Raw genomic sequence first — 27,778 nt, 5'->3', positions numbered from 1 at the left:
GATTTTAGATTAAGTCTGGGCAGAAGTGAATCCTGGGATCAACTGAAGCTGTTTGATTTTCAGTCCCTATATAGTCTCCCTCTTCCTGACTAGATCTGCAGTAAGAATTCAACACAAAAACTAGGATCCTGTCTCTCTGGCCCCTTTCATGCAGCCTCTGACCTCTGTTTAAAAGGCTCGGTGAGAAATCTGTTCAGGCCTCTTGGTCACTGGCAGGAATTCCCCATTTTTTCAGACAGAGGCCTTTTCCACTTTGCCTGGAGACAGGAGCTGAATCACAAACTTCAACAAGCAAACAGTTGCTCGCCTGTGGAACTACAAACTCCTTAGGAACCCAGGAATATAGCAAGCTACCTTATCCAGTTGCTCCATCTAGCCCAGGGTTTCTCAACCAGGGTTCCATGAGAGGTCACTAGGAGTTCCCGAGGAGATCACGATTTATTTAAAAAATTATTTCAAATTTGGGCAACTTCACATTAAAGAGGGAAGTTTCATTCTTTATTTTTAGTTTAAGAACACTGTTGTGCATATATACAGGCCTACCCATGACGACTGGGACAGGCAATGGCAAACCACCCAGCTATTGTCTGCCAAGAAAACGTTGCGAAAGCGGCATCCCTCCAAAGGGTCAGACATGACATGGTGCTTGCACAGGGGACCTCTCACCTTTCACACCCATGAGAGAAATAGAATAATTTTGTAACTTCTGGCCGATATTTGAGCCCGAATGTGCAGGGGTTCCCCGAAGCCTGAAAAATATTTCAAGGGTTCCTCCAGGGTCAAAAGGTTGAGAAAGGCTGATCTAGCCAGTATTGTCTGTCCTGAAAAACAGCTGCAGAATCCTTGGATTTTAGGGAGGCCCTGAAGACCTGGCTCTTCCCTCAAGCGTTGGGCTGGTCAACAGGCTACATCAGTGTGGCACCTGGTGGGAAGTGTTATTAGTTGTTACTCTTCTTTTTACTGGCAGTTGTGAGCCGCCTAGGGTCACTCTTTGAGATAGACAGCTGTACAAGTTCTTTAAGTAAATAAATACATCACAGGAAAGCCATTCTCTGGAGGCTGCTTGTAATGCCTCGGAGGATGAGCAGAAGATTGGCAAGGACTTGGAGCACACAGCGGGCAGGCACGCAGAATCTGATTAGCAATAGCAAGACTGCATTATGACGTGACCTGATGGCCACACCATGGTTGCTTTGGGTTTTGGGATCAGGGCCACTGCGTTTCGTGAAACCAATGATTCAGGGTTTAGCATCCTGCACTAACAAGCTGATGCCAGCACATTCAGGTAACCCTAAGCCAGGATTCTTTTAAAGACATCATGCTAAGCCAAAGAGAAGCCAACTGCATTGTGGCTTAGTGTTTTAAGTGGGCCTGGCAAGGGACTCTCCTCTCACTCTGAATTACACTCCTGAAATGATGGCAGTTTGGGGGAATGAGGAATATATTCGTTTCGTCTGTTTTTATAGGAAAAAGCGGTAAGTTCTGTCTCCATCTGGTACTGCAAAGAAATTCCTGGGCTCAGAATGATTTATTTCAATATATTGGCTTTTTTTTCTGCCTGGCTGGTGCTTATCAAGTGTGTAAAAAAGCAGAGAAGTAGATTTGCCCTGCTTGAAACCTCCCCAACCCTAAGCATGAAAGTGGATGGTTGCTATGAATGTGGCCAGGGGTTAGCAATTTTATGGCCTTCAAGTCCAGCAGAACATACCAACCACTTACTACAAGCCACAGATATACCATACCAGCCACAAATATTAGTGACTGATCTGATCATGAACATATCTGAGTCCATTTCTGCAATGAATCCAGGTGTGCAGTTTTTTAAAAAATAGGCCGGGAAAATGGGCTGTGGCTCCCCATAGACTGTCATCCAAAACAGGATGGGGAAGCTGAGGACCTTAGATGTTGACGAACCAGGGGTGGCCAAAAACTCAAGATGGCAGCTGCAATGGTGTGATCAAGGCTCCAGCTGTTTTTTTATGTGCTCTAGACTAAAACTCTATTGCCCCTGTTTACTTCCCAGGTGAACTGGGGCTGAAGAGAGGCGGTCTGCCAATAACTGGTGAACCAAGATGATCTGACATCTGAAGAGTGAAAGGAAAGGGAAGAGGCACCTATCAGAAATGACCCTCTCTTTGGCCCAGGACTCTCCCTATTTGATCACCCACTTCCAGTTTGCAGGAGGAACTGACTGGGAAGCGAGAGGGTCTTACCTGGCATGCATTTCCCAGAGCTTGGTGCCCATCCGCTGATCCCACACACAGACCAGCCCTTCCTCTCCTCCGCTGACGACCTTCCAGTCATCCATCTGCACCACAGAAACACCCAACTGGTGGCCGTAGAGCGAGGAGACAGGTTCGCTTCTGCGGAGGTCATACACCATCACCCTGCAAAGAGAAACAGTGAACTGTAAATATTTAAGGTGGATTTGGGAGGAGCACACAGCCTCTCCCCAGTATCCGCCCATTCCAGTTGCTTAAATAGGGGGGAGACACTTTGGGTCCCTGCGCTGAACCAGTGTCATCCAATGGGACCCAGGAGGTACGCCCTTTCCATTTCAGCACCTTCCCTCTAAAAGCACAATCTCCCCCGAGACACAGCTGGCCCCGATCCTGCTGGCCTTCAGAAAGGCAGTAAAAACTTGGCTTTTCCGAACTGGGGCTTTGGGGTTGGGATGATGATCAGGGTACCCGCTGGGAAAGGGACATGAGTGTGAGTTTTTGGTCCTCTATTAACGCTTTGGATTTTATGGAATTTTGTCTTTGTTGTTTCTGTTTTACTGTATGCTGCCTGAAAGGGAGGAATTCTGCGAGTTGAAGTCCACCCATCTTAAACTTGCCAAGGTTGAGAAACACTGGCTCAAAGTATTAAAAACAGAGAGCGGAAAGAAAAAATCCCATCAATATTAATTCCAGTTTAGGATGTCAATATTACAAGCATAAAACTATTTGGCTTTTTCATCCCAAGTTAAATATAACAACTGCTGCAACTCACATCGAAGTATTGGTTATACGATAACGGTTTTGATCTTAAGCTAATTACTTAATATTGAAATCTCCACTTTGTATTTATATTGGTAAAAATTTGTATTTATAAAATTTGTTGATAAAAGGAAAAAAAAAAGAGACAAAGCAAATTAAACAAAAGATAAAATACCACAATAATAGGGAGGGAGGGAGGGAACTGGTTTCTGACTCCCTCCTGAATGACTCTTCTGTGCAGAGGTCAGCCAGATTCCTTTGGGAAGCTCCTGATAATGACAGCCTAGCTCCTGGCTATCTCCAGTTATGGAAGACGTTCACTTTAGCACAGAGTAGAGCCTTTTTGGATCGCCTGGACCACTCGCACAGGGAGTGGCAACCTCATTCTTAGATTTATATTTTTGCTTTATCTTCTAAACATTGGAAGCATTTGATGCTGACGGTGCCAGTTTTATCCTAACAATCCTGTGAGGCAGGCTGGGGTTAGAGAGCCACCCCAAGTCGTCCCATGAGCCTTCATGACTGGATGAGTGGTTGAACCTGAAACCCCTTAGTCTTAGTCTGCCGTTGTGGCTCTTTCCCTGTTCCTTTGTCCCTGACAAAATAATGCAGATCACCGCTGAAGCAAATAGGTCAACACGAAGTCAAAAATGACCTTATCAGGGTTCCGAAGCATTTCAGATGCGATTCCAAAAAGATCTTCAAAGCGCATGGGAACGCAAACCTAGCCCTTGCCTGCAGCTTCTTAAAGCAGCCACAGTCTTCCCAAGATGGCCTGGCAACTCTGGAAGGCATCTGTGTGATCCTGGGAAAAGATGCAGCTGCTTTAAAGGAGTTGCAAGTTGTCGGTACACCCATGCTCCAAAGCATCTTTCTGGAATCCTACTGGAATGCTAAGCAGCCTTTTTCACGATTATTAAAACAGCAGCACCAACTATACAGGCAGTCCTCGCTTAATGACCACAATTGGGACTGCAATTTTGGTTGCTAAGCAAAGCAGGCATTAAATGAATCCAAACTGATTTTATGACCTTTTTTGCAGTGGTCATTAAGTGAACCATCACTGGCGTTAAGTGAACCAAGTGGTTGTTAAGCAAATCATGCGGTTCCCCATTGGTTTTGCTTGCCAGAAGCTGGCTGGGAAGGTCAAAAATGGCGATCACGTGACCACAACACGCTGCGACTGTCATAAATGCAAACTGGTTGCCAAGCGCCCAAATCGTGATCATGTGACCATGGGGACACTGCAACGGTTTTAAGTGGGAGGACTGGTCGTAAGTCGGTTTTTTCAGCACCGTCCTAAGTCCAAACCATAAATGAATGGTTGTTAAATGAAGACTACCTGTACTGTCCTTACATTCAGAGGGTCAATTTTCAGAGATGGAGGTTCCCGGCACGCACACCAAAATGCATGTGAGCGAAATGATTAGATGCAATCTAGTGAAATCTAGAACTTCCAAAACAAGGCACTGGAACAGCCAGTTGAAATACTTATTCTTTCCACTCTGCACCCTCTTTAGTTTTCGATGCTCTGGTGCAAGAAACATTTGCTTGAAAGGAGAGACTAAATTAAGTAGAAGGACTGCAGTGTTACGTCAAGATGCACGAGCCGAATAAAAATCTTAAGAACCGACTAAAAAGCTCTGTAATCCAGCATTCTCCTTCTTCCAGACAAGTAAGGTATTTTCTGGCAATATATGCTCTCTTAGAGCAATAAAGGTAAACTAGATCTGAACATGGCAGTTCCACTTAGCTCTCACAAGGAAGAATCCGCAACAGTCCATTATCCACCTGGGAACACGTCTAATTCCCCTCTAAAGCCAGCAGCCGTCACTGCCTCTTAACTGCATACATTAAAATCAGAAACCAGATGATCAGAAACTAACCCAATCTGACTCACAAGTTTTTAACCTCTTGGGCTCGCCAGCCGCGTATCTCGGTATTATGAGAAGCCAATCACAGCTTCTGTTGGGATTATTGTGTTGGCTTTATCAAAATGAGAAATCAATGCATGATTTCATGCGATCCATCGGGAGCAGAACCCTGCATGAGGATTAATGGAAAGCGTCTTTGTAAATTATACTCAGGAGGCAAATTGGAGGCCAATCTTCTCTAGTCTTGTTGTGTTGGACTCTTTAACACCCAGCCAAGCAAGAACGACTGCCACTATAGATATACGGACGGGAGAGAGAGAGAGTGCCCGCAGGAGAAATTGCCACCCACCCTGAACATTTGTTTTCTGAACTTTCAGCAAATATAATCTATCCAACAAACAGGCAACCTGATGTGCTGCGGATGTTTTGGCCTTCAAGGGCCAAAGACCAGGGCCAAAGACCAGGATCAGTGGAAACTACAATCCATAACCTCTGAAATACACCAGCCAGCTGACTATTATCTGGACTTAAACAATGCATTAAGCCATAACCCAGTTTGTCTGGTTTAAGGCTAAGTGGGCTGGGCTAGCCAAATATGCTGTATTCAATAAGCTGTGATTTAGCAAGACAGGTAAACCTAGATTTCCAAAAGATAATCTTGCTTCTGTGGATTTTACACCGAGCTAGAAGGAAGCAGGGTGATCTGCCAGGCAATCTGGGAAGCTGCCCTCAACCAAGGCAGAAGACTGGTCTACCTAAGGCAGAGGGACCAGCTTTTGGCAGCTGGTGTTCTTCACAACTGGGGAGTAACAGCTGTGGTGGGATGCAAAAGAATCACATACTTGGCTCAGGTATCATCAGTAGGCAGATGATACCTTGTTGTATAGTTCAACCTCTGGTCAACCAAGTGATGCCATCCAGGTTTTGTCCCAACACCTGAGGGCTGTTTGGTCTGGATGGGGAGGAACAGACTTAGCTGCAACCCTGACAAGACAGAGTAGGTTTATGGTTCTTCTGGTGCTGGGATTTTTTCATCTTTAATTCCAAATTCTTTAATTCTGGCACTTCCCCAGAGTGAACTGGTGCACAGTTTGAAGGTCTTCCTGAACTCACAACTCCTACTGGTGGCAATTGTGGCCAGGAAGGCCTTTGCGTAGATTCATCTGGTGCACCAACTGGGTCCTTACCTAGACTGGGAGTCTCTTCTCACAGTCACCCATACCTTGTCCTTGTGGACATACCTTGTCCACCTCACCCATTCCTTGTCCACCAGCAATATACTCTCTATGGAGCTGCCCTTGAAGACCACTTGAAAACTACAGCTGGTCTAGAATGCAGCCACGCAAGTGGTCAACACAAACATCACTTCTGCTACACAAGCTGCACTGGCTACCTCTGAACTCCTGGGCGCAATTCAAGATTTGCAACCCTTGATGGCACAGGGCCTGGCTGGATGAGGAACCCCCTCTCTCCCAGAGAGGTGTGCTTCATATCCTGTCCATTAAACCACCCCATCTGATGGGACCCAGAAGCACACCTTCTCCATTGCAGCACATCCCCTCTGGAACAGCATCATCCCCAGAGATTCAAATTACCCCAAATCCTCAATCTTTTAAATGATCCTTGAACACCTGTTTTTATCCCCAAGCTCTGGATAGGTCAGGATGTATCCACCTAGAGTGCATTCTCTGTTTCAGTAGGGTGCATGTTTGTTCCCTCTGTAATATTTATTCTTTTGCTTGCTTTTAGGTGCTGTGTTCGCTTTTCCATCTGTATGCCTCCCAGAGTCACTGTTGAGTTGGGCAACTTTACAAATCTAAATTATAAGCAAAACATTAAATGGGCACAGTTCTCCTGGGACTGGGGACCATTCAGTTTTGTTCCTTTGTTTCTCAACTCCACCATCTGACCAGTTAGCAGCAGGGCTTGGCGTGTTTCCTGTCTCCAAATGGGAGACATGCCTCTATCCCCCCCGCCCGCCCCCCGCCCCAGTTTCTCAGCTTGAGAGACCTCCAAGGATCACAGGTTGTTTCCCCTCCACCTAAGGACCAGCCGAGGTGTCCACCCAGGAACGCCTTGCCCTTTCAGCCCTCTTTCTCAGGGATTCCAGGAGCTCACCTGTCCTTTCCTCCCACGTAGGAGGAATGTCTTAAAAAGTTTTTTTTTTAACAGTGCAAAAGGATGGAGATTAAACCCGGCTGATGACAAAAAAGGAAGAGTGAGAACAACCACAGAACCTGCTGGAAATTAAAAAAACAAAACAAAACTGAAGCTAATCCTGGGGAAGCGACAAACTGCCGGAGCCTGAGCGCCCGAGTGGATAGGCAAGCGGTGGCGTGCCAGAACTTCTATTGTTCGGCATTCCTGCTCTGATCCAGAAATAAGCCCTCCCTTTAGCCTGCTTTAATGAAACCACTCCACGGGAGCTTGCGAATCACTCTATTCAGACAATTAAAGCAAAAAGGACGACAAAGTCTCCAACTGTGCGGGAACCATCTGACAGGTTGGAAGGAGGAAGGGAGCAGGCTTGGGCTGGGCGCTCCCCACACCTCCGCCGCACCGCTCGTCAGAGCATCCACAGATGGAGTAAACAAAGCCCGAGTCCGTCTTCCTCCTCCGACTTGGAGGGAGGAGGGAGGCTCTTGCCGAACTCAGTTCAGAACGCTTCCAGCGCCGTCCCTGACAGCGCGCGGCCTGGCCCTCTGCCTGCTGGCGCCACATAGGATAATGAGCCTGCGTTCAGATTCCCCGAGCCCTGGCTGAGGCTTTGTGGCTTCATTAGCAAAGAGTGGGCTTCCAGGCATTTCTGCCCAGGGAAAACAAAGACGCTTTCGAGCTGTTTTGAAAAGTCTTCCCAACCTGTCTCCCGGGCTTCCGCGAGCAACGCCGGGTCCGCAGTTCCAGGCCAATCGCATCTCGCAGACACGGAATTTGAGGGCGAGCGAGCGAAACGGAGGACGCCGGATTTCTCGGCTTCTTCCTGCCATCTTGCCCGACCGGGAGGGGGAAACTGGTTCGCTCCCACTTCCAGGGACCTGCCTGGTGTTCCAGGGAAGGTTTATTTGGATTGCTGGGAGAGGTCCAGGTCCTGATCCCTGTCCAGCCCCAAAGCCAAAGTTTCCTGCCATCAGAGGCCACACCGAAGCTCTTGAAGGAACTGTCCCATCATCACCTGTGCAACCTGCTCAGCTGAAACTTGGTTAATACATACATTAGGAGAAGGGGGGGGGACTAGATAGATCAGAATGGTTTTAGACTGCCCATGGAGTGGGGGGGGGACTCTCTTATCATAGACCCCTCTCTGTGTTCAGCGTTTGATCCCTCCAGGAAAACCAGCACAGAGAGGGGGAAAAAAGTTATTTATACCTGTTTGCTTCCCATGGGGCTGCCTTTGAAGACCATCCAGAAGCTGCAGCTGGTTTGAAATGCAGCAGTTTGCGCGTAACGGGCCCTTCTCGTTGTGCCTGTGTGTCACCGCTGCTCCGTGAGCTGCACTGGCTGCCAGGTGCAACTCAAGGTGCTGGGTGTCACCCTGAAAGCTCTCCATGGCATAGGGCTGGTTATCTGGGGGACTACCCCTCTCCTGTTCTTTCTGCCCACCTGGTAGATAGGGCTGAGTGGGTCCCTTCTATTAAATGGGGCATCTTATGGGGCCTAGGAAGCGTGCTTTCTCTGTCACAGCCCCTTCTGAAGCAGCGTCCCCCCAGAGAGGTGGAGGGTGCTTGCTCTCCTGGGATTCCAAAGAGCCCCTAAAACCGCACTCTGCTCCCTGGCTTGCGATTAATGAGTTGTGGTGGGGGGAGCGTTGCACTGTGTTTTAATGTGGTTTTTGGTCTGGGCTGTATCATTCTGTTTTGTCTACGTTTTTCATTGTTTTAATTTAGTATTCTATCTTGTAAGCTGCCCGAAGTCCGCTGGAGTGGGTGGCTAAAATAAACTTAATGATACACACACACACAGACACACACACAGACACACACTCCTTTCAATCGTGTCCGATTCTCGGAGACTGCCTGGACAAGTCCCTGCAGTTTTCTTGGCAAGGGTTTTCAGAAGTGGTTTGCCATTACTTCCTTCCTGGGGCGAGAGAAAGTGACTGGCCCAAAGTCACCCAGCTGGCTTTGTGCCTCAGGAGGGACTGGAACTCCCGGTCTCCTGGTTTCTAGCCTGGTGCCTTAGCTACTACACCAAACTGGCTCTCAATGAAATAAATAGACTAGACTAGACTAGAACAGACCAAATAAAATATTCACACAGAGCTTTGAATGGCAGGAAAGGAGACTGAGGGTAGGGTGGGGAATGCATGCCAATAATGAGTTCTCTGCTTTCTCTTTGAACCCCCCAGCTCCAACCATTTTACTTCTCTCTAGAACTGGAAAAGCAGGAGAGCATTGTTTTCTGGATTGAAAGAGGGGAAGGGAACGAAGACTGGATCAGCACTGCCTATTTCAAGGAAGCATGTAAGGACAAATGCCAAGTGGTGCTTTTTCTTAGGGTAAAAGCTGATACCGCCCTAATTCTTCTTTGGTGGAGATGTGGAGGAGGAGAAGAAACCCCAGTGCTCACGAGAGACCATCACATCCCTACCTCTCTGAGAGACCAAGAAAAGGAAAGTGGGCTGTATACACTCTTCCTAAAGTTTCTGTATCTGTGGAGGGTACCCAGTGGGGAAGAAGGTGGGGAAAACTAATTAATGTATGACTGGCAAAGCCAAGGAGAGGGAGGCTGATAATCTGTTCAACCTGGAACTTGTTCGGGTGGAAAACACTCTTTTTTTTTTTTTTTTTTAAACTGGAGGGGCACCAGAACTGTCCCAGTGTATGCTTTGGCTGCTGTCTGGTAGGGAACGAACCCTTCTGGCTTCAGGAATTCCTCCCTCGGGTGGTTCTTCTTGGCCTGCCCTTTCAGGAAGTGAGATTTTCCATGCCAGGCTCATTTTGCGACTGTCAGTGAGATAGGAGAAGGCATTCCAAGAGACCTTGCTGGGACGGGCACCAACTGTGTCCACCAAATGTTTTTTTTAAAAACGGAGGGGAGGAGGCTGTTCCGACTGAGCTTTTAAAAACAGAGCGAAGGGAGGATAAGCAGCCAAGCGTTACCTAATGCATAACATTTGTATGGAAGCTGCAGCGGCGCTACACGGAAGCTTTCTTGAGGTGGAATTTCTGAGGCCCCAGAACTGCAGGACGAGGCCAAGCCCCCTTCTGGTTGCTTTCAGAGCCACTTTAGACTACAGTGGTTGCACTTCAGAGGGATTTCCCACCATTTGGAAATGGAAAGCACTCAGGAACTGAGGTGTAATCTCTAAACCCAGGAAACAAATGCTGGACTCATTGACTCTGCATCATCATTCTGCCTCTGGCCTTGGGACACCCCAGAAAAACTTAAATATGCCCCCCCCCAATGTTACCCCTCAAAAGGCAACCCACCCTGGCTTCAATTTACCTCCTAGCTTTATTTCCAGCCACCAGCATGTGCGGAGGACTGTCCTGGAGGTTGAGGCACGTGAAGTCACCCAAAGGGCTGCTGAGTTGCGTTAGGCACTGCCCCGTTTCCAAGTTGTAGAGAAGGATCTGAAAGGAAGGCCACAGAAACACGTAGGGGTCAAGGGAGGGCAGCGGTTGGAGTAAGCAGCAAGAGTTGGGATCCTCTGCTGCTTGGATTTCAAAGATCACTTCTTTGGCTTGGCCTTATGTTTCTGCAGTTCATCTTTTACCCATAGCAAATGGAACTGGGCAGGATGCCCAGTTGGTCAAAAAAAACAGGGAAGGGTGAATCATAAAAAGAGGCTGAAGAGAATGAGAAGGACAAAAACAGTGGTCAAGCAGTGGTCAAGCAGCTTTAATCAGTCATGGAACATCGTTTTCATACATGATAACTGCAGCGAGATTATTGTATGCACAGAGATGGAAAGATTTGGTACCACCCACGACGGAGGAATGGCTGGTGAAGATGATGGGACTTGCTAAGATGGCTAGATTGACTTCCTTGTTCAGAGAAAAGACAGCATCTATGTTTATCGTCACTGGAAACCCCTTACAGCAGTGTTCCTCAACCTTGGCAGCTTTAAGATGTGTGGACTTCAACTCCCAGAATTCCCCAGCCAGCCATGCTGGGAGTTGAAGTCCACACATCTTAAAGCTGCCAAGGTTGAGAAACAATGCCTTATAGACTTTTTGCATGAAACAGAAAAAAATGGACTTATGATTTATGGTTTCAGTGATTAGACAGAATTGATTATAGAAAGAAGAGAGCTATGTTGTAACCACAGAGTAAGAGGTAAATTTATAATTGTACTTATAACTGCCATAAAGAAGGTTGGAAATTACTTCTTTGTATCTTTTTTCGTTTTTTTCTATTTGCCTTTTACTTTTTTTCCCTTTCTTGCACTTTTTGCTTTCTCTTTGCTTTTTCTTCTTCTTTTCTTTTTCACACTTTATATTAGTTTGTATTCGTTTTTATCTTCTTTTTGAAAGAAACTTTAACAAATTTATAGAAAAACAACAACAACACAGCTTTAATCAAAAACAAAGCTTGGCTGTTTTGAGGGATGTACATCTGCAACTATATCATTTTTTTTGTTAAGATGCTCCTCTTCAGCTGGGTTGGGCCAGGACTCCTGATGAGCATGGCCATACTAGTTAGAAACTCTGGGGACTGTAACTCCAATACACCTGGAGCATGAAAAACTGGGAAAACTATGTACTCCTAAAGTCACTGGAGTAAGTTGCCATCATTCCTTTTTACTGTCCTGATGAGGCTGATTGGGCTTGGGTTAAGTCATATGGACTGGACAACTTTCTCAGAAGGTCTGGGGTTTGGCCTCTTCTAGACTTTCCTTCCTTCTGAGGACCCTGAGCTTCACAAATATGATCAGCTATATCTTTCAAGGTGTCTTTATATGAGGCATATCCCTAGCATTCAAAGATGACAACAGCTGTAACTTGGGGGCATAAATCTGGGGCTACCGACTGTGGACTTCTGCCAGGGACAATCTCTACCAAACAGATACGCTCAACAAAGCCAACCTTCCTAACCCCAACGATTTTCAAACTCTCAGAATCAAAATTTCTGGACCCAAATCGAGCACCATTCTCCTTTGAGCTGAATAATTCAACATAGCCCCTTAAGAACGTCTTAAGACGGCCTTCGCCCTGACGCTGAGTTAAAGACCTCGGAGATAAGGGGGAAAAAAAACACAGCATCCATTTCGTGGGCGATTCTTCCCATGTTACAAATCCCTTAACGACCTTTACCGTCTCACCCCCTCGCTCGCTCTTTTAATAAGGCTGAGCAAATGGGACTTCATTGTGCTCTAGGAGAGCAGAATCAATTATTCATGCCCTGGCTTTCTCTAGCATTCAGGCAATGCATTAGCCTAATGCCACCTCTTCACCACGATGAAAGTTGGCCATTGGCAACCTTTAGCCTTCGGCACATAGGCAGGGTAAGAGGGTGCGACAGACCAAATGGGCTGCATTGTACGGGGTAAAGAACTGTGTTATTACCCTGCTATAATGCAAATGGGGCTTTTCTGCAGCCATGTTGGCCAGGACACAAAAGATTTGGAAATCTTACGTCACCTGCCACCCAAGTCTGCAATTCCCAATAAAGCAAAACCTTTTGTCTGAAGTACGATCAAATCTGTCCAGAATTCTGGTTGGAAGGGCATTTGGATATTTCACTTCTGAGGGATCCAGGATCAGATAAATGTTAGCTAGTGTCTGTCTTTCCCCGAAGGAAAGAAAAAAAAAGAGTGGTGGGATGAACAGGGGCATGGGGACACAGGGCCAGCGGTACACGGAAGAGAAGGCTGCATTCTTAAGGAGCTTGGTGCTGCTTCAAGCAAGCCAGTCTTAGAAAAAATGCACACTTTACAATATTTTTTTTAAAAAAGCCATCTCTCAGCCACTTTGTAAAGCTTCTAAAACAAGCACAGCCCTGTCCCCCCTTGGTTCTAATCTGGTATATTGATTGGAATCAGCAGGGTCTAAATCAATTAAATTAAATTAATTATTTCCAGTTCAATCTTTAAAAATTGGACCGGAAATTGAGCAGACCTATCCTGGCCTGCTAATTCCTGGTCTGGAGCGTTACAGGGATGTATTCACAAAACGTGCTTTGGCCTGGTTTCCGAATTAACCCACAAACTAATCCATAGGCTGGGCTTCCACAATAGGGTAAACCACCGAACAAACAAGCTATCCCGTACACTCCTGTGGTCATGAAATCTTTACCTGCCTGATTAAGGCTGTTAAATGGAAACATGATAGATAAGAAAGCTGCCAAAAAGTGCCCCACTTCAACCCCGCTCTTGTTCCTCAGAGGCTCTCCCAAGTGGGTGGGACCTAAAATTTGGGACTCTCTTTGCATTCTTCAGGATGGAGCATTTTAAGGTGCAGGATGAGTGCTTTAAGGGATCTTGATGCTACTTCAGGAATTCATTTCATCCCTTAAAACCGCTGAACACCCCTCTTCCCAGAATGGTCCTTGGCACCACCCACATTTGGAATGCGGCTCTCATTGTGCCATGCAAAGCCCTACGAAGCCCTGGTGCCACCTGCTGAGGCACATCTGGACTACTGAAGCTGCAGCACTGGGGCTTTTCCAAACCCATAAGCTTTTCTCAGAAGCTTTCAAAAAGTTGCAACCGAATTGCACCTTTTAACGTTACTGAAAGGAATATCTATCTATCTATCTACCTATCTACCTATCTCCAGAAGATACATCATATGAGCACTGTTTTAATCTTGTTTTTATCTTTTTAACTTAAGTTGGTTGCTTTTATGTATTTCAACAGTTTTATTATGTATGGCACCCAGAGTTAGTATGTCAGATGGGTGGCTATACAAATGTTGAGATGATTGATAGATGATAGATAGATAGATAGATAGATAGATAGATAGATAGATAGATAGATAGATAGATAGGATTGTCTGTCTATCCTAAATATCCTAGACAGGATAGACAGACATGATAGACAGACAGACTAGACAGACATGACAGATAGACAGGACAGACAGACTAGACAGACGGACAGTGTAGGAAGGTAGGTAGATATTTAATTTTCATGAAATACTAAGAGCAAAACCAGTTTTTTTCCAGGCCCCACCTACTAATTTTTGGAGAGCTACTTCAATGCCAAATGTGACTCTTGGCTCAGGCAAGTTGGATTAAATTGTGTAGAGGGACCTAAAATTATCCATCTGAGTTTCATAAATGAAGGAAGATTTGAACCCATGACTTCCCTGTGTGATATTCCTGCCACTGTGGCTCTCCAAAATTTAATTTATCGTGATGAAGTTGCACATTGATGACAGTAGCTGGGAGGGAACAGCTCTGTCTGCCTGCTCCAAGTATGATGTACAGCCACACATGCTACGAAACCTGTCCGTACAGTTAGCACATGGGCATCGAAATACATGCATACACGTAGCAAAGCATGCTAGTTTGATAATAAATCTACAGATGAGCTAAGATTTGAAAGACTGATGAGAGGGGGAGAGTGGGAATTGGAGGAGGGAGCCGAAAGACATGGAAGCCTTCCCAGACCAGGCACTATGTAGGGTGAAAAATGGGGAACAAGAGGGGGAGTATGGAATTTTCTTTTAAAAAGGGGAGAGAGGAGACAGAAAACAGTTAATATGCATGAATAATGGATGTTTGATTTAAAAGCAGTTTACTCCAATATGATGTAATTTTTTGACATCCAGCCAGCCAGTCTATCTTGCAACTCCCTGCCACAGAAAACTCCGCACTACAGCATGGCAAGAAACTGAATTTTATGCCGTTTCAAAGGTGATTTTCCACTGGCAAATAAGTGTGTGCGCCCGCACCTCTGCCTTTCACTCAGGAGTGGATTGTTTCCGTGGGATGCTAAACAAAAGGGGTTTGATAAAAGGGAGAGAGAGCGATTTGGAAGACCAAGCTGAAGCAACTGCTTCATCTGATGTCTTCAGGATCAACAGGCTGCCTTGGGCCACCCAAACCCCAAAAATCACCTTCCCCAACCCTCTTCCTCATATCTAGCTTTGTACACAAAGGCCTGCCTATGCTTTTTGATAAAACGAGAGGAAATGGATGCCGTTTCAAGTGGGGGCTAGAAGAGAGTCAAAGCTGTCGACTCAAAGGTGTTTTTGCCAAGCAGGGCCAGAGAAGGCCCAGGGAATGAGTGCCTGGACAGGAGCAAGAAGCCACGCCAGAGCACCTGCAGTCTCTGCTGTTCCTGCCCTGGATCTTCTCCGAGCCCATCCTGCCAAGCAGGAAACCCAGCCAAGCCAGACGAGGTGGAGAAGAGGCAGATGTCTGTTGGAAGCAAAGCGGAAGTAACCAAATTCATTTAACCCCAAAGGAAGAAGAAAAGGACCCTCTGTCAATCGACGGGCCTTGACATTCCCCTCACTAGGAGAGGGTGGGCGAAGGTGGGACACCTTATTTATTTAGGAATTTTAGGAACCACGTTTATGAGTTCGCCCACCGATCCGATGGAACTCAAGGTGGCAAGTGAAAGACAGCGCAGCTGAATCTAAAGGACAGAGGTGGGCGATCTTTGGGGGAACAAGAGTCACGCTCCAAAACCGGATGGGGCCAGGAGAAAAAGGAAGGAATCTGGAATTAAGGGCAGCAAAGAATTAAAATTGCTCCCCGTGTATTGAACAGCCTCCCCTTTCCCTTGGTTGAAAAACTGTAATTCCGCAGCAACATCCAAAGTTGCACCCAAAGCTTTGGGGATGGGGAGGATATGAGGCATGGGGCCCGAATTAAGAGGCTATTGAGCTGCCAGGTTGACCAATGGGGTCAAACTGGACCCGTGCACTTCAGCGCAAAAAGGGCTTCAGGAATCACAGCTTGGCCGTTACGACCCCTTTAAGTTTCCTTTTGATAAGGAAATGAAGAGGTTTCTCAGCGTTATCAATGAATTTAGGAAAGTGTGAAGCGCTGAAGGCAAACACTTTAGTTGACAAATTGGTGGTTGCAACGCTAAATCAATTCTAAATCACTTTTTGTTAGGGCTGAAAATTTAAGGGGGGGCGTTTCATTGCTTTGAAGCTGCGCTGATGGTAGGACATGATCGTAATAGGGAGCAAAATATTAAAACAATTCTTTTAAATAAAGCTAGTAGCTTTGGGGTTACTTGGTGGTTTAAGTTCTCAGAGTAGAATTTGTCGCCATTGCGGTAATGTGCAATTGCATTTTAAGCAGAATGGAGATGGCCCAGTTGGGTAGATTAGCCAAATGAAAATTATTTGATTGGTTGTAAAATGGTATAAAAACGAGGGGCGATTTTAGTGATATGGAAGAATCACAGCACCTACTAGCCTACCTAAACGTGATCCAGCACGTCTAATGCTTTTGCCGAACGTGCAGAATCCTGGCCTGACAAAACGTAACTTGTGTGTGTGTGTGTGTGTTCCATCTCACCCAAAGAGTGCCAAAAGGTACCAATACATCTTCCGTATCAATCTAGAGAGGGATTGTTGACTTCTGACCAGAGTAATCCAGCAATGCAAAGTCCCTTCATGTCTGGGGAATAATTATCATAATAGACATTAGTAATTAGTTTTCGGTGTGATGTCAGCCAGCGCAGCAATGCCAACAGGCCACTGTCCTTGTCAAACACATCCCAACTGTCTGGGCTGCTTCAGCTCCATCTCTCTGATTAAAATAAACACCAATGCGCCGCTCCCAAGCCATCTGCCAACGTGCACCAAAAGACTTGGACTCAATTTGGGTATCATGTGGATGCACAGAGTGGCAACTGGGAGCCCCCAGTAGATCTCTTTTAACGAGGTGGTGGTGGTAGAACTCTTTAGCTAGAACTTGGAGATTCATCCAAGATCTCGGGTACAAAACAAAGGCCGAAGTTGGCAGAGAGACAAGTCAAATCTTACCAAGGAAGGTGCTTGAATTCTTAAGGAGGACATGATTAAGAAACCTGAATTGCATTTTTATTAAAAGGCATAATCTTTGGTCAGCCGCAGCTCACTTCATCAGATGCAACTGACTGGATGGGGTGGAAATCCACAGGCATCTGACCAAGTGAGCTGCAGAGCACCAAAGCTTACGCCTTTTAATAAAAACCTTTCTGATTTTTGGCTGCCATCCACTAAGAGAGCTCTCCTACAAGGCCTAATTACATTTGCAAGCTCCCTCTCTAACTTACTCCAGTTAGAGACAGATCATTTCTCCTTTGTAATCATCTAAAAACCGTAGGGTGAAGGGTGCACATCGCACACATACAAGCAAAAGCCTGTGCAGAAAAAGAAGAACCGTATTATCCATAATATGCATCAATATACCACCTAGAGCCCATTAGGACTGAGGCAGGAGATAAATCCCATAAAATAAAAAATAAATAGGAATTCTAACCCCAAACTCTGAACTATTAGCACAAGGCCAGCTGTAACAGAGGTTTTTAAAGAAAAAATTAGTTTCAAAAATCAGCACATTGTGATGCTGCTCTTAAGCCCTATTTTACTGCTAGCAGAAGTGAGGCTTGGAGATGGACAACTGGGCCATAAATCAGATGCATGCCTAGACCTGCCTATCATGGCTGACTGCATGTTTTCCAAGTGCTAGGGAAAGCCTACCTGAAGCCCTGCCATTGCCAATTTATACAGACAATCAAGATCGAGAGAAGCCAGCGATCCAAAAGTCTGCCACTATTGTTAACCAGACGGCAGTCAGAAATCCTTACTGATTAATGGCAAATCACTGAGAGATTTGCTACGGATTGACGGTTTTAACGTAGCTATTTATTTCAGCAACCTCAAGTTTGATGGGATGAGAAAACATAAAAGATACACACACAGACATTCCTGCCTACTCATCTTTTAATATACAACCTTTGGGATGATAGATGCACAAAGACAAACGGTTAGCGCTATTACAGTCTTATATGCCACCTCTTGATTATACTCCCTGGAGATTCAGTTGGCCCAACTCTGCTGGCATTTCAGAAAGCTTTAAAAACATGGAAGTCTACCCAGGCATGGGGTTGGGAGGTTAACTGAACCCGTGAGATTGATGGTAATTTATTGATGCTTTGTGTTGTCCTCGGTTGTCATTGTGTGTTTTAATATTATTAATTTGTATTGAGCTTTTAGCCCTCTGTTAGCCACCCAGACGCAAGATGGGCAGCCCTGTAAATCATTTAAATAAATACATAAATACTCCGAAATACCATTCCCATGTCTAAACCCTTTGCGGCCCTTATCATCTCTTGCCTTGCCAATATGGTTGCAATAGCGATGAATATTTTGCAAACTTCCGAAGTCTGCACCCAAACAATTCCAATTCTGCAGCAAGAACGGGTTGTATTTAAGCGAAACTTGCTGGCCAACTTTTATTTTGTTTAAACTGATCTTGCATATCTTACGAGTCTGCCTTTTTCCCCCGGCTTTATATGCCAGTTAGAAGGTTATGGACACAAACAAGCCAGCAAGAATCCTTATTGATCTGGTTACCTTCTGACTTTTAAAACGTCAACAAATGCTGCCCATAAACTTTCAACAGCCTATCTGCAGCTATAAGAACTGTGTTTAAAAGAAAGCTAAGATACGTAAGGAGCTGAATCCTGCACCTAATAAAACTTATAGATCGGGAACCTGTCCATTTCAATTTATTCAGCTGTTTATTTTTCTGGCCTGCAAGCTTGTTCTGCTCCAGTTTGCCAATTCAGCATACTAATAAAATCCACGAACGTTTTAATGCACCTTTATTGCACTATATACATTCTAATGTACCTTTAATGCATTATAGATATATTAGTGTACCTTCTTCCTAATACATGCATTTTTATGTCATGTTTCCTAACATGCATGCATCTTATAATTGATTTTTCTCTAACACTGTACATTAGCGTGTAAATATGCTTTAAGGGGCTCGATTCTGGAAAACATTATAGGAAAGTTGACAAAAGCTCATGCCAAATGACTTTCTCCACACTCCGCTTCTTCTTGTCACTGTTATTTTAATATATGTAAACTGCCCACAGTCCACAAGGAGGGAGACAGAAAATTTGCATAGAAGAAAAAATAAATAACAATACAGCCTGCATTGTTTTGAAGGTCCTACCGAAGCAGGGCATAGAACCCAGCTCCAATTATTTATTAGTCCTGCTTAGGAAGTAGAGGTTGAGAAAAAGAAATGAGTTGCTTCAGGCTAAAACGGAGATGAAATCTCTTCCAGATACAGTACAACACTCATTTGACAGGGGTAGCAATTGACATCAATTTGTAATGAGCACTGTAGCTCACTAGGAACAAAAACCCCATGAGCCTTAGGACAGGCAGGTTGGAGCGATGTCAGGCTCCCCCCCACCCCCCACCCCCAATATTATCATGACCTCAGAAGCCAGCCTAACACACTCAGGAGCAGAACAAAAGGACCCCTCCCCCCATTATTGCCTACTTTGTGATTAGCCAGGACTTGGGACCCATTCAGGTGATTCTCTCTCCCCCCCCCCCCCCGCTGCGATATTTAAATGTACCCATTTTGTTACCTGCCAAGGTACAAGGAGAACGTGGAGATGCAGGGGGCCAAACAGGCCCTGTGCATTTCATCGTTCTGGTTACAAAGTTTTTAAGACTCCACTGGAGGCTGAATTCTTTGGAATCTCCTCACCGTGACCTGCATGTTGCATTTCAGCTGTTTCATTTTGGGCATTTGAGACCTCCTGTGGGGGGAGGTGTAGAGGTTTACTTTACAAAAGGCAAAGAGAGGCCTCCAGCTGCCCAGAAGGGACCACCTCCCTCTGCTCTGGCTTCAGGAACGCCAGCTAGCAACTTTTAAAAGGCTGGGATCAGGAGGAGGATCCATCTGAATGAGAGAAAAAGGGGCTTGGGTTGGGAGGAATTGCCTTGGAGCTCACTAGGAGGAAAGAAGCTTATTTATAAAGCTGGTTTTGGAACTAGAAAGAGCCAAGAGTTGTCTGCACTTGCCCGTTTCCCCATATGGTATTCAAGCATGCTCATTTCTCAGTTCCCTCAGATGGAGACACTTCTCCAGATCCAGGGAAGAAAATGGGGAGACTCAGGGAGAAAGGCCACAGTTCACTGCTGGAATACCTACCTGCAAGTAGGAGACCCCAAGGTTTGTTCCTCAGAACCTCCAGAAGAAGGTTAAGGCCTATCTTCCAGAGTGCAGGACACAGAGGAAAGAGTTTAAAGTAAACAAAAGAATATTCTGATCAAATGTGAGGGGAAAAACCCAATTTCCTAACACTTTGACCAATTCTCCAGAAAAATGGCAACAAACTGTCCTTCATTGGATGTGTTCAGACACAGGCTAGACAACCATCTGCTGATACTTTCATTGGGATTCCAGCACTGAGCAGAGGTTGAACAGTATAAACGGCCCTTCAAACTCTGTCATTCTATGAAATTCATTAGCCTTAAGATGCCACAACACAATACAGTAGTCAAACTTAAGTAGACATCATACAATCACAGGGATGGGAAGGACTTTGGACATCTTCTATTCCAGCCCACTGCTCAGTGCAGGAATCCCCATACCATTCTGGACAAATGGCTGTCCAGTCTCTTCTTGAAACCTTCCAGTGATGGAGCAACCACAACTTCTGGAGGCAGGCTGTTCCATCGCTTAATAACCCTCCATCAACCCATAGGTATCAGAAAGAAGCCGAGGTCAAACATTTTATGGAACCAAAATTCTTAAGTACCTTGTTGGTTTCGTTAATCAGCCAGCCGAAGCCCCTGACTCCAAATGCCACCTCGTTGGCTGAGATGTCCAGGCATGTGACAGGCTGGCCATAGACACAGTGCAGGACTTTAGCTGGCCCTCCATCCTTCAAGAAGTAGATTGCGTCCTCTGCTGCAACCACTACAGCTGGGCGGCCCAAAGCATGGGGCACAAGACAGAGCAAGCTGACCTGCAGAGATTTGGTGGATTTCAAGAGGAAGAGTGTTGAGCCTCAAATACATTTCCCCATCAGAATTTTATTTTTGCCACTCCCCAAAACATTGGAATAACTGTCCTTTCCCCTTCAGTGCTTTTGCTTTCATGAGTTTTAATTCTCAATCTATGACAGGGAAGAGGAGCATTTCAGTAGTAGAACATCTACATGGCAGAAGTTCTAAGGCTACTTAAACAGGTTCGATGGCAGGGATGGGAGGAAGAGAGGTTTGCTGAAAGAATGCCCGTTGAAGCCGAGGGCTTGGTACTCCCTCAGGTGTCACCATCCTGGCGTTCTCCAGATACAGTGGACCAGCCAGCACAACCACCTCCATTCAGAATAATCTATTTTTCAGCTAAATGAACCAACATCCTGGACTCATTTAAGAGAAGCTCCTTTAATCCTTTCTTTTTCAATTCTGACCCTGATCTGATGGACCTATTCTCCATCATCAAAACAGCATACTGATCTTCACTGGCTGGTCAAAGGTGATAGAAGCTGTAGTACAACACATTTAAAGGACTTTTCCTGAGTAAAAGATCTTCTCTAAGTAACAAAGAGACTCACCCATTTCTGAACCTCAAAGTCTGCAACAGTTCCCCAATATCCCTTGTCACTGGCACTTTCCACTTTGACCTGGAACCCGGATGCAGTTGCTATGGTGGCCCCCTCAGTTGAAAGGGCCATCGCTTGAATCTTCTGGTTGTGTTGGTACCAGTGGATTGGCTCAGAACCAACCAGCAGGCTCCACACCTTAACTGACCCTGCATACCAAAAGGACGAAAGTAAAGGAATCAGAATGCAGGGTATAAACCCATCTCTCCCTATATATAATATATAATGTTGGTTATTATTTTGCTAAGCCAGCTGATTTGTTTGGTAATGTTTCAAATGTAATGGAACTTGTACTTAAAAAAAACACAATAAGCAAAGAGGAGAAAGGGAAGAATCACATTCATATCATTTACCCCAAAACTGGATGAGGAACATCCACCTTTATCCAGCTGAGATGCCTTTCACAAAACAGTAACCTGTCATTCTTTGGAATTGGGATGTGTGGCTCAGCTGAAATCCAATCTGTTTCGCGGCTGCAAGCTTTCATGTACAATTTTGTTCTATCATGCCTTTTAATGTATTATGTTTTTTTTAAAAACCCTACATTTACTGCTATCTGTAACTCTCCCTAATATAGAATTTTTTTTTATTCTAATAGATAATTTTGTACACCTAAAATGTACTTCAAAAAAAACTAGCCATAATATTAGTGTGCCTTTTCTCAAATATATACTTCCTATTCATTGTTACCTCCTATGACCTAACTTTCTGGAGAATTATCCCATCTTGCTCTCATTGAAAAGTACTTTTTTTTTTCCTTGTATCCCATAGCAAATCCTTCCATCAGAATCTGGGTTATCCAATAAGTGGTGGGTATTTCCAGCACTGGAAATAATAAAAAGACAGTACATTCATCATAGTTATGTACTGAGGGCTGCTACAATTAGAACCTCAAGCAACAAGTTCAAATAAGATTTTTCAAAAATAAGCTTGACGTTATTTAAAATATTGGAAATAGGATGCCTTTTTTAGGCATTCACTTCTATTAATGGGTTATTGCAATCATTTGGTAGATTAGTGAACTTCAAAGCAATTGGCAAAAATGAAGATATCCCTTATTTTAAAAAAAAATCAAAATGATTTTTTTTAAAGAAAAGCAAAGAATTCTCAGGAAGACCTCGATTCAGACCGATTGTTTCTTTTAAATATTGCCATAGTCAATGAGCATGGTTTTTCTTCAAAAACTGATGGGGAACTGCTCTTCCTTTTCAGGAATTTAATTAGGATCTGTAACTGCTGAAGGTCAGTAACTGCTATATCACTGCCTTTCCTTTAAAAAAAATCAAGTATGTCTTTTCTAATTGTGTTCACAAGAACTGTACTAAAGGAATAAGCATTTTCTTTAAAAGTCCAAAATGCCTCAGCATTCCTGGGCCTCCCATTTCACCCACCCCCCATATTAAATCTGTGTTTTCTTTTGGTATGTAGGTATTTGATCCAAGATGCCATGTTTTAGTTTGGAAGATAATATTTGATGGAATGTTAAACATGTGTAAATATGCTTTTTAAAAATCAGATCTATTGCATTTGAATCCAACATCCAATTTAAACCAAACATAAATCTGAACTGATTCTACAATTCAAACTGAGTCAGACCAAGACCAATTTGCTCAATGGAGATGCTGCCAAATTGTTCCAAATTCTGGTGGCTAAGGCTGGGGAAGGCTGACGGACATTGTCAATAAGTCGCAGACTAATAGTATGAGAAACACTCACAGATTTCTATTTTTCAGAACCAGGTAAAATGATGATGGGGATGATGATTATCTTTCTTTAGAATTAGTAGAAATTAACTGGGGAGTTTTCTACTCTAGGAAAGATTGAACCTTCCTCCTCCCTGGGTAATTTTCTACTATTGGCCCACAAAAGTGCCACTGCAACTAATACCATCTTTGGGAACAAACAACAACTTGCCAAGGGCATTTGGAATGAATAAATAGTTGCTTGTTAAAGGAGGAACCTGCCTGGATCCTTTCCATTCAGCTGTTCTTTCTAAAGAAAAACAAGGCACAGACTAAAACATAGCAGGATAGAACTGTTATCCAATCCTGATCTGAATCTAGTATCTATCAACAAGAAACACAGGTGGAGATTGTCAGTGAAGCTGGAGCCAAAATGGGGTTGCTGAGAGTCAATAAATCGGTAAGAATGTAACTACCTCTTAGGTGGCCTAAACAGAAAACTGATTAGATCTAAGCTGCAACTCTCTACTCTTACTCAATGAAAACTGGCTATTGAGTGGCCCCTAGGAAATAAAACTGCACTGGGAGATTAGGAATGGATAGAGGTAGAACTGCAAGCTATGAGCTGGATAGGAGCCCATCAGTGGAAGAAACAGGGCAGGAGATGAAAGCCCCCATTCAAATGCTTCAAAATGTTTTAGCTTTGTTTATCATATTGGATTCTACTCAATGACAATACTAAAGTTTAAAATTAGAGCCTGCTATGCAGGAGCAACCACCTGGCCTCCAGAATAATATCTCTGTGTTAGAAGGGAAAAAGTCTTTGAACATTTCATTGGGGCATCCGATGCAATTCTCAAAGTTTGCTATACAGGGTGCTGTCCATGGTCCTGAATGCCAGTAGCCAGACTTACAAGTCCAACAAGCTGCACCCACAACATACATTTGCCCCCCCCCCTCTCTCACACACACACAGGTGGTTTCAGCACAACACAGAGATTAGATCAGGGTTTCTCAACCAGGGTTCTGTGGCATCCTCAGTTTCCACAAAAGGTCATTAGGGGCTCCCTGGGAGATGATGATTCATTTAAAAAATTATTTCAAATTCCGGCAATTTCACATCAAAGAGGGAAGTTTCATTCTTTCTTTTTAGTTTAAGAGCACTGTTCATGCATACAGACAGGCCTACATATATAATTTTGTAACTTGTGGCCTATATTTGAGCCTGCATGTGCAGGGGCTCCAAAAATATTTCAAGGGTTCCTCCAGGGTCAAAAGGTTGAGAAAGGCTGATCTAGCCAGTATTGTCCGCCCTGAAAAACAGCTGCAGAATCCTTGGATTTTAGGGAGGCCCTGAAGACCTGGCTCTTCCCTCAAGCGTTGGGCTGGTCAAGAGGCTAATAGACTAGTTGGTGTGGCACCTGATGGGAAGGGTTGTTGCGTTTTTATTCTTCTTTTTACTGGCAGTTGTGAGCTGCCGAGGATCACTCTATGAGACAGGCAGCCATACACGTTCTTTAAGCAAATAAATAAATCCCTCCAGGACCAAAAGGTAAAGAAAGGCTGGACTAGATCAAAACATAATTTAAAAGTTAGGGCTTTTAAAATCATTGTTTACTGAATGAACATGAACTGGCTCAACCTCACGGTGGCTGGGTTCATGCAATGAAGTGCAAGATGGGTGAACAGTCTCTGCCTGGCTGAATAAAGGGAGGTCGTGAGTTCCTTGAAAGTTACATAAAGCCGCATCAGGGAGTGTTGGATTGGCACCCCTGTCAAGTTGCAAACATTTCTTCCCCCAGCTGAAAGAAAGCAAAGCCAAGAGAAAGATAATGATATGGCATCCCAGCAAATTTAGAGGATTATTTATGTGCACTTTGGTAAAGATTATTTCAGTGCCTATGAAGCACTTCCGCGTGGCAAAATAGCACCAGCAATCTCAGGAGCTATCTAATGGTGCTGCCTCTAAATATTTATGCTCCTCATCAGGGGAGCGAGCACAATCATAGAAGCCATTTTGGTTTTTGTGAGTTTTTTTATTAGGGATGCATATTTAAATTAATCTATTTGCCTAAACAATTAGCCGCCTCGTTTTGTGTGCAGAGAGCCAAAACTGCAATTAGATTTCCATCAACATGCAAAAGGCCCAAATAAAACTGCCCCAGCGGAGCCGTAAGGCGCTTGGAGTTGGATTTTTCCAATTTTATTTCGAGACCTAACAGTAATTATCTTGATTGTTTGAAAGGTAAATAACAACTAAGCTGGTTTTGAAAATAAGAAAGCCTATGGAGCAGCAGCCCCCCAACGTGGAAACAAATTAAGTTTTTTTAAAAAAAATGAGAGCATCATGAGCCACCAAGCCAACTTTTGAAGCCCAAAGCAGTTTGAAAAAACGGCGTGTTAACTTTATTCCACAGTCACTGATTCAGCTTTGAATTTTACTTTGAGACCCCAATAAAACCTGCCACGTTCAGCCTTTAAAATTCACTGGCCAAATTAACACTGTGCAGTATAGCAAGACTGTTTTATTGAATACTTATTTAGGAACCTTGCCTTGCATGGTGAGACGAGTTTTCCATCTGTCCCAGAACTTTAAACTCCAGTGGCTTAGAAGCTCCCAAATATTTGAGACAATTCCTATCAGGTGGCCAAGATAACATGGCTGATAAGAATTGATATAAAGAGAGAGAGGGCTGTGATTCTCATCTTATTCTGATAGGAACTAGGTCTCCAGAACTCCTTGAATCATCAAATAACTTTGCCTGAGTGAATTGGCTCTAAAGAGAAGCATATTTACTTGACATTACAGGTAGTCTTCACTTAGCGACTGCCTCGTTTAGCGACTGTTCGCCATTACAACAGTGATGAAAACGTAGCTCTGTGACCAATCCTCGCATTTATGACCTTCGCAGGTCTGTAAAGCAAAGGAAAGCAGAAGTAAGATTGTAAAATCGTGATGTTTCACTTAGCGACCACTCTGCCTAATGACCAAGTTGCCGGTCCCAATTGCAGTCACTAAACAAGGACTACCTGTATAGGAATAATAAGTGCAGGGCAGGGTACTTTTGGGATTAGAGCACGGATAAAGCAGGATGGCGCCAAATGACTCTTCCCTGCTCCCTGCATACACCAATAAAACTGGTGCGCTGAACCCAAGAATGCATGAGTTGCATGCACACAGGTGCTAGCTGCATCCTCCTGCAAAACGGTGCCCCTGTCTCCACACAACATGCTAAATCTCATTTTTTCAGGATTGCTCCTGAAGAGAAGGAAGGAATCAGAAGGTGCTTTCAGGCAGAAGTGCAGAGCCTAAGCTTGCAGGACCGCAGGTGGTCCTCAGAAGGAACATGGTCCTTGGAGAACTCCCAAAATTGTTATCCAATTGTAACTGCTTTCTGAGGCAGAAGAAGAGTCATTTAATGGGTCAAGAGATTCTAAATACGTAAGAACCTTAACTATGTTTAATTTTAATTAAACGTGAACGTACATGAGATCAAATTTACTATTTGTTTTGTCCATTCCGCTCCTTTGGAGACTGTGGTCCACCGCTGAGAATAAATTCCCTGCTTCTGTCTTAAAGCCTACGGGTGACTGTAAGGGTCTTTTCAGGTCTCACAATCAGGGCTTCCTTCTCCAGTCCATTCTTAAAAATCTCTCCCCCCAGCAGGAAGAGAGATTGGGGGGGGGGGAACAGCTGCAATCTGGAAGGTGTTTCTATGATTCATCTCTACTGCCCTCACGCCTATGGGTTTCAAGCCTGTGAGTGCAGTTTGCACTTTGACTGATTTGCTGCAATCTGGTTACTGCTGCCTGTAAACAGTGCTTAAAGCTGGACTATATTATATTTGTAGGAGAAACACGAGCTTCTGCTTATCGTGAGCCATCTTGGGAAACCAGCTTTGCAAAGGCAAAGAGGCAAGTCATTTCAATACAGGTAGTCCTTGCTTAACAACCACAACTGAGACTGGGATTTTGGTTGCTAAGTGAAGCGGTCATTAAGCGAATCCGACCCAATTTTACCACCTTTTTCTGGCGGCCATTAAGTGAACCACTGTGGGTGTTAAGCAAACCACATGGTTGTTAAAGGAATCACTTGGTTCCCCATTGATTTTGCTTGCCAGAAGCTGGCCAGGAAGGTTGAAAATGGCGATCATGTGACCAGGGGACGCAGCGACAGTCATACATGCGAACCGGTTGCAAAGCGCCCAAATCGTGATCACCTGACCGTGGGGACACTGCAATGGTCATGTGAGGGGTAGTCATAAGTCGGGTTTTTCAGCACTGCTGTAAGTCCAAACCATCACTAAACGAATGATTGTTAAGTGAGGACTACCTGTATCTAAAAAAAAATACAATGAGAGCTGGCCTTGGCTATTATTTGCTAATAATTCCTGTTTCCATTAATCTGCTGCTTCTGCCGGTCCCAAAGAGGAATGTCCCAAAGGGAACGCAGCGACCCTTGCACTCACATGAACCAACACATGTTGGTATATGTGTGAACAAGCCAACCGACGACTGGTTCTCCTACGTTCCATCAAATATGGGAGGAGTCCTGCCTTTGTCCACACAAGTGCAGGGACAAAGGGAAGGCCATTTTGTCCAGTCTTCCCTCCCATGGCACAAAACTTTCTGCGGTGCAAAGCAGAGCGGGAGAGGGCGGGAGGGTTAAAGCAAACAGTCTCCCCCCCTCCCAAGGCGGTGGCTCCGTGC

The 27,778-nt window shown here is 44.6% G+C and overlaps 1 protein-coding gene across 1 annotated transcript in view; it reads right to left on the bottom strand.

Moving 5' to 3' along the window:
• FBXW8 (F-box and WD repeat domain containing 8) overlaps positions 1–27,778 on the bottom strand; it is a 64,830-nt gene that overhangs the window by 3,500 nt on the left and 33,552 nt on the right. The window contains exons 6-9 of the mRNA XM_063315553.1: positions 21,339–21,535; positions 20,538–20,747; positions 10,301–10,428; positions 2,214–2,387 (exon numbers count right to left, since the gene is read on the bottom strand). Coding sequence (XP_063171623.1) covers positions 2,214–2,387; positions 10,301–10,428; positions 20,538–20,747; positions 21,339–21,535 — 709 coding nt within the window. The remainder of the gene's footprint in view (positions 1–2,213; positions 2,388–10,300; positions 10,429–20,537; positions 20,748–21,338; positions 21,536–27,778) is intronic.

The sequence above is a fragment of the Candoia aspera genome, chromosome 15, assembly GCF_035149785.1.
Source record: "Candoia aspera isolate rCanAsp1 chromosome 15, rCanAsp1.hap2, whole genome shotgun sequence".
Lineage (NCBI taxonomy): Eukaryota > Metazoa > Chordata > Lepidosauria > Squamata > Boidae > Candoia > Candoia aspera.
Note: the sequence above shows the minus strand (reverse complement) of the source record. Positions and strands in the feature narration are given on the sequence as shown.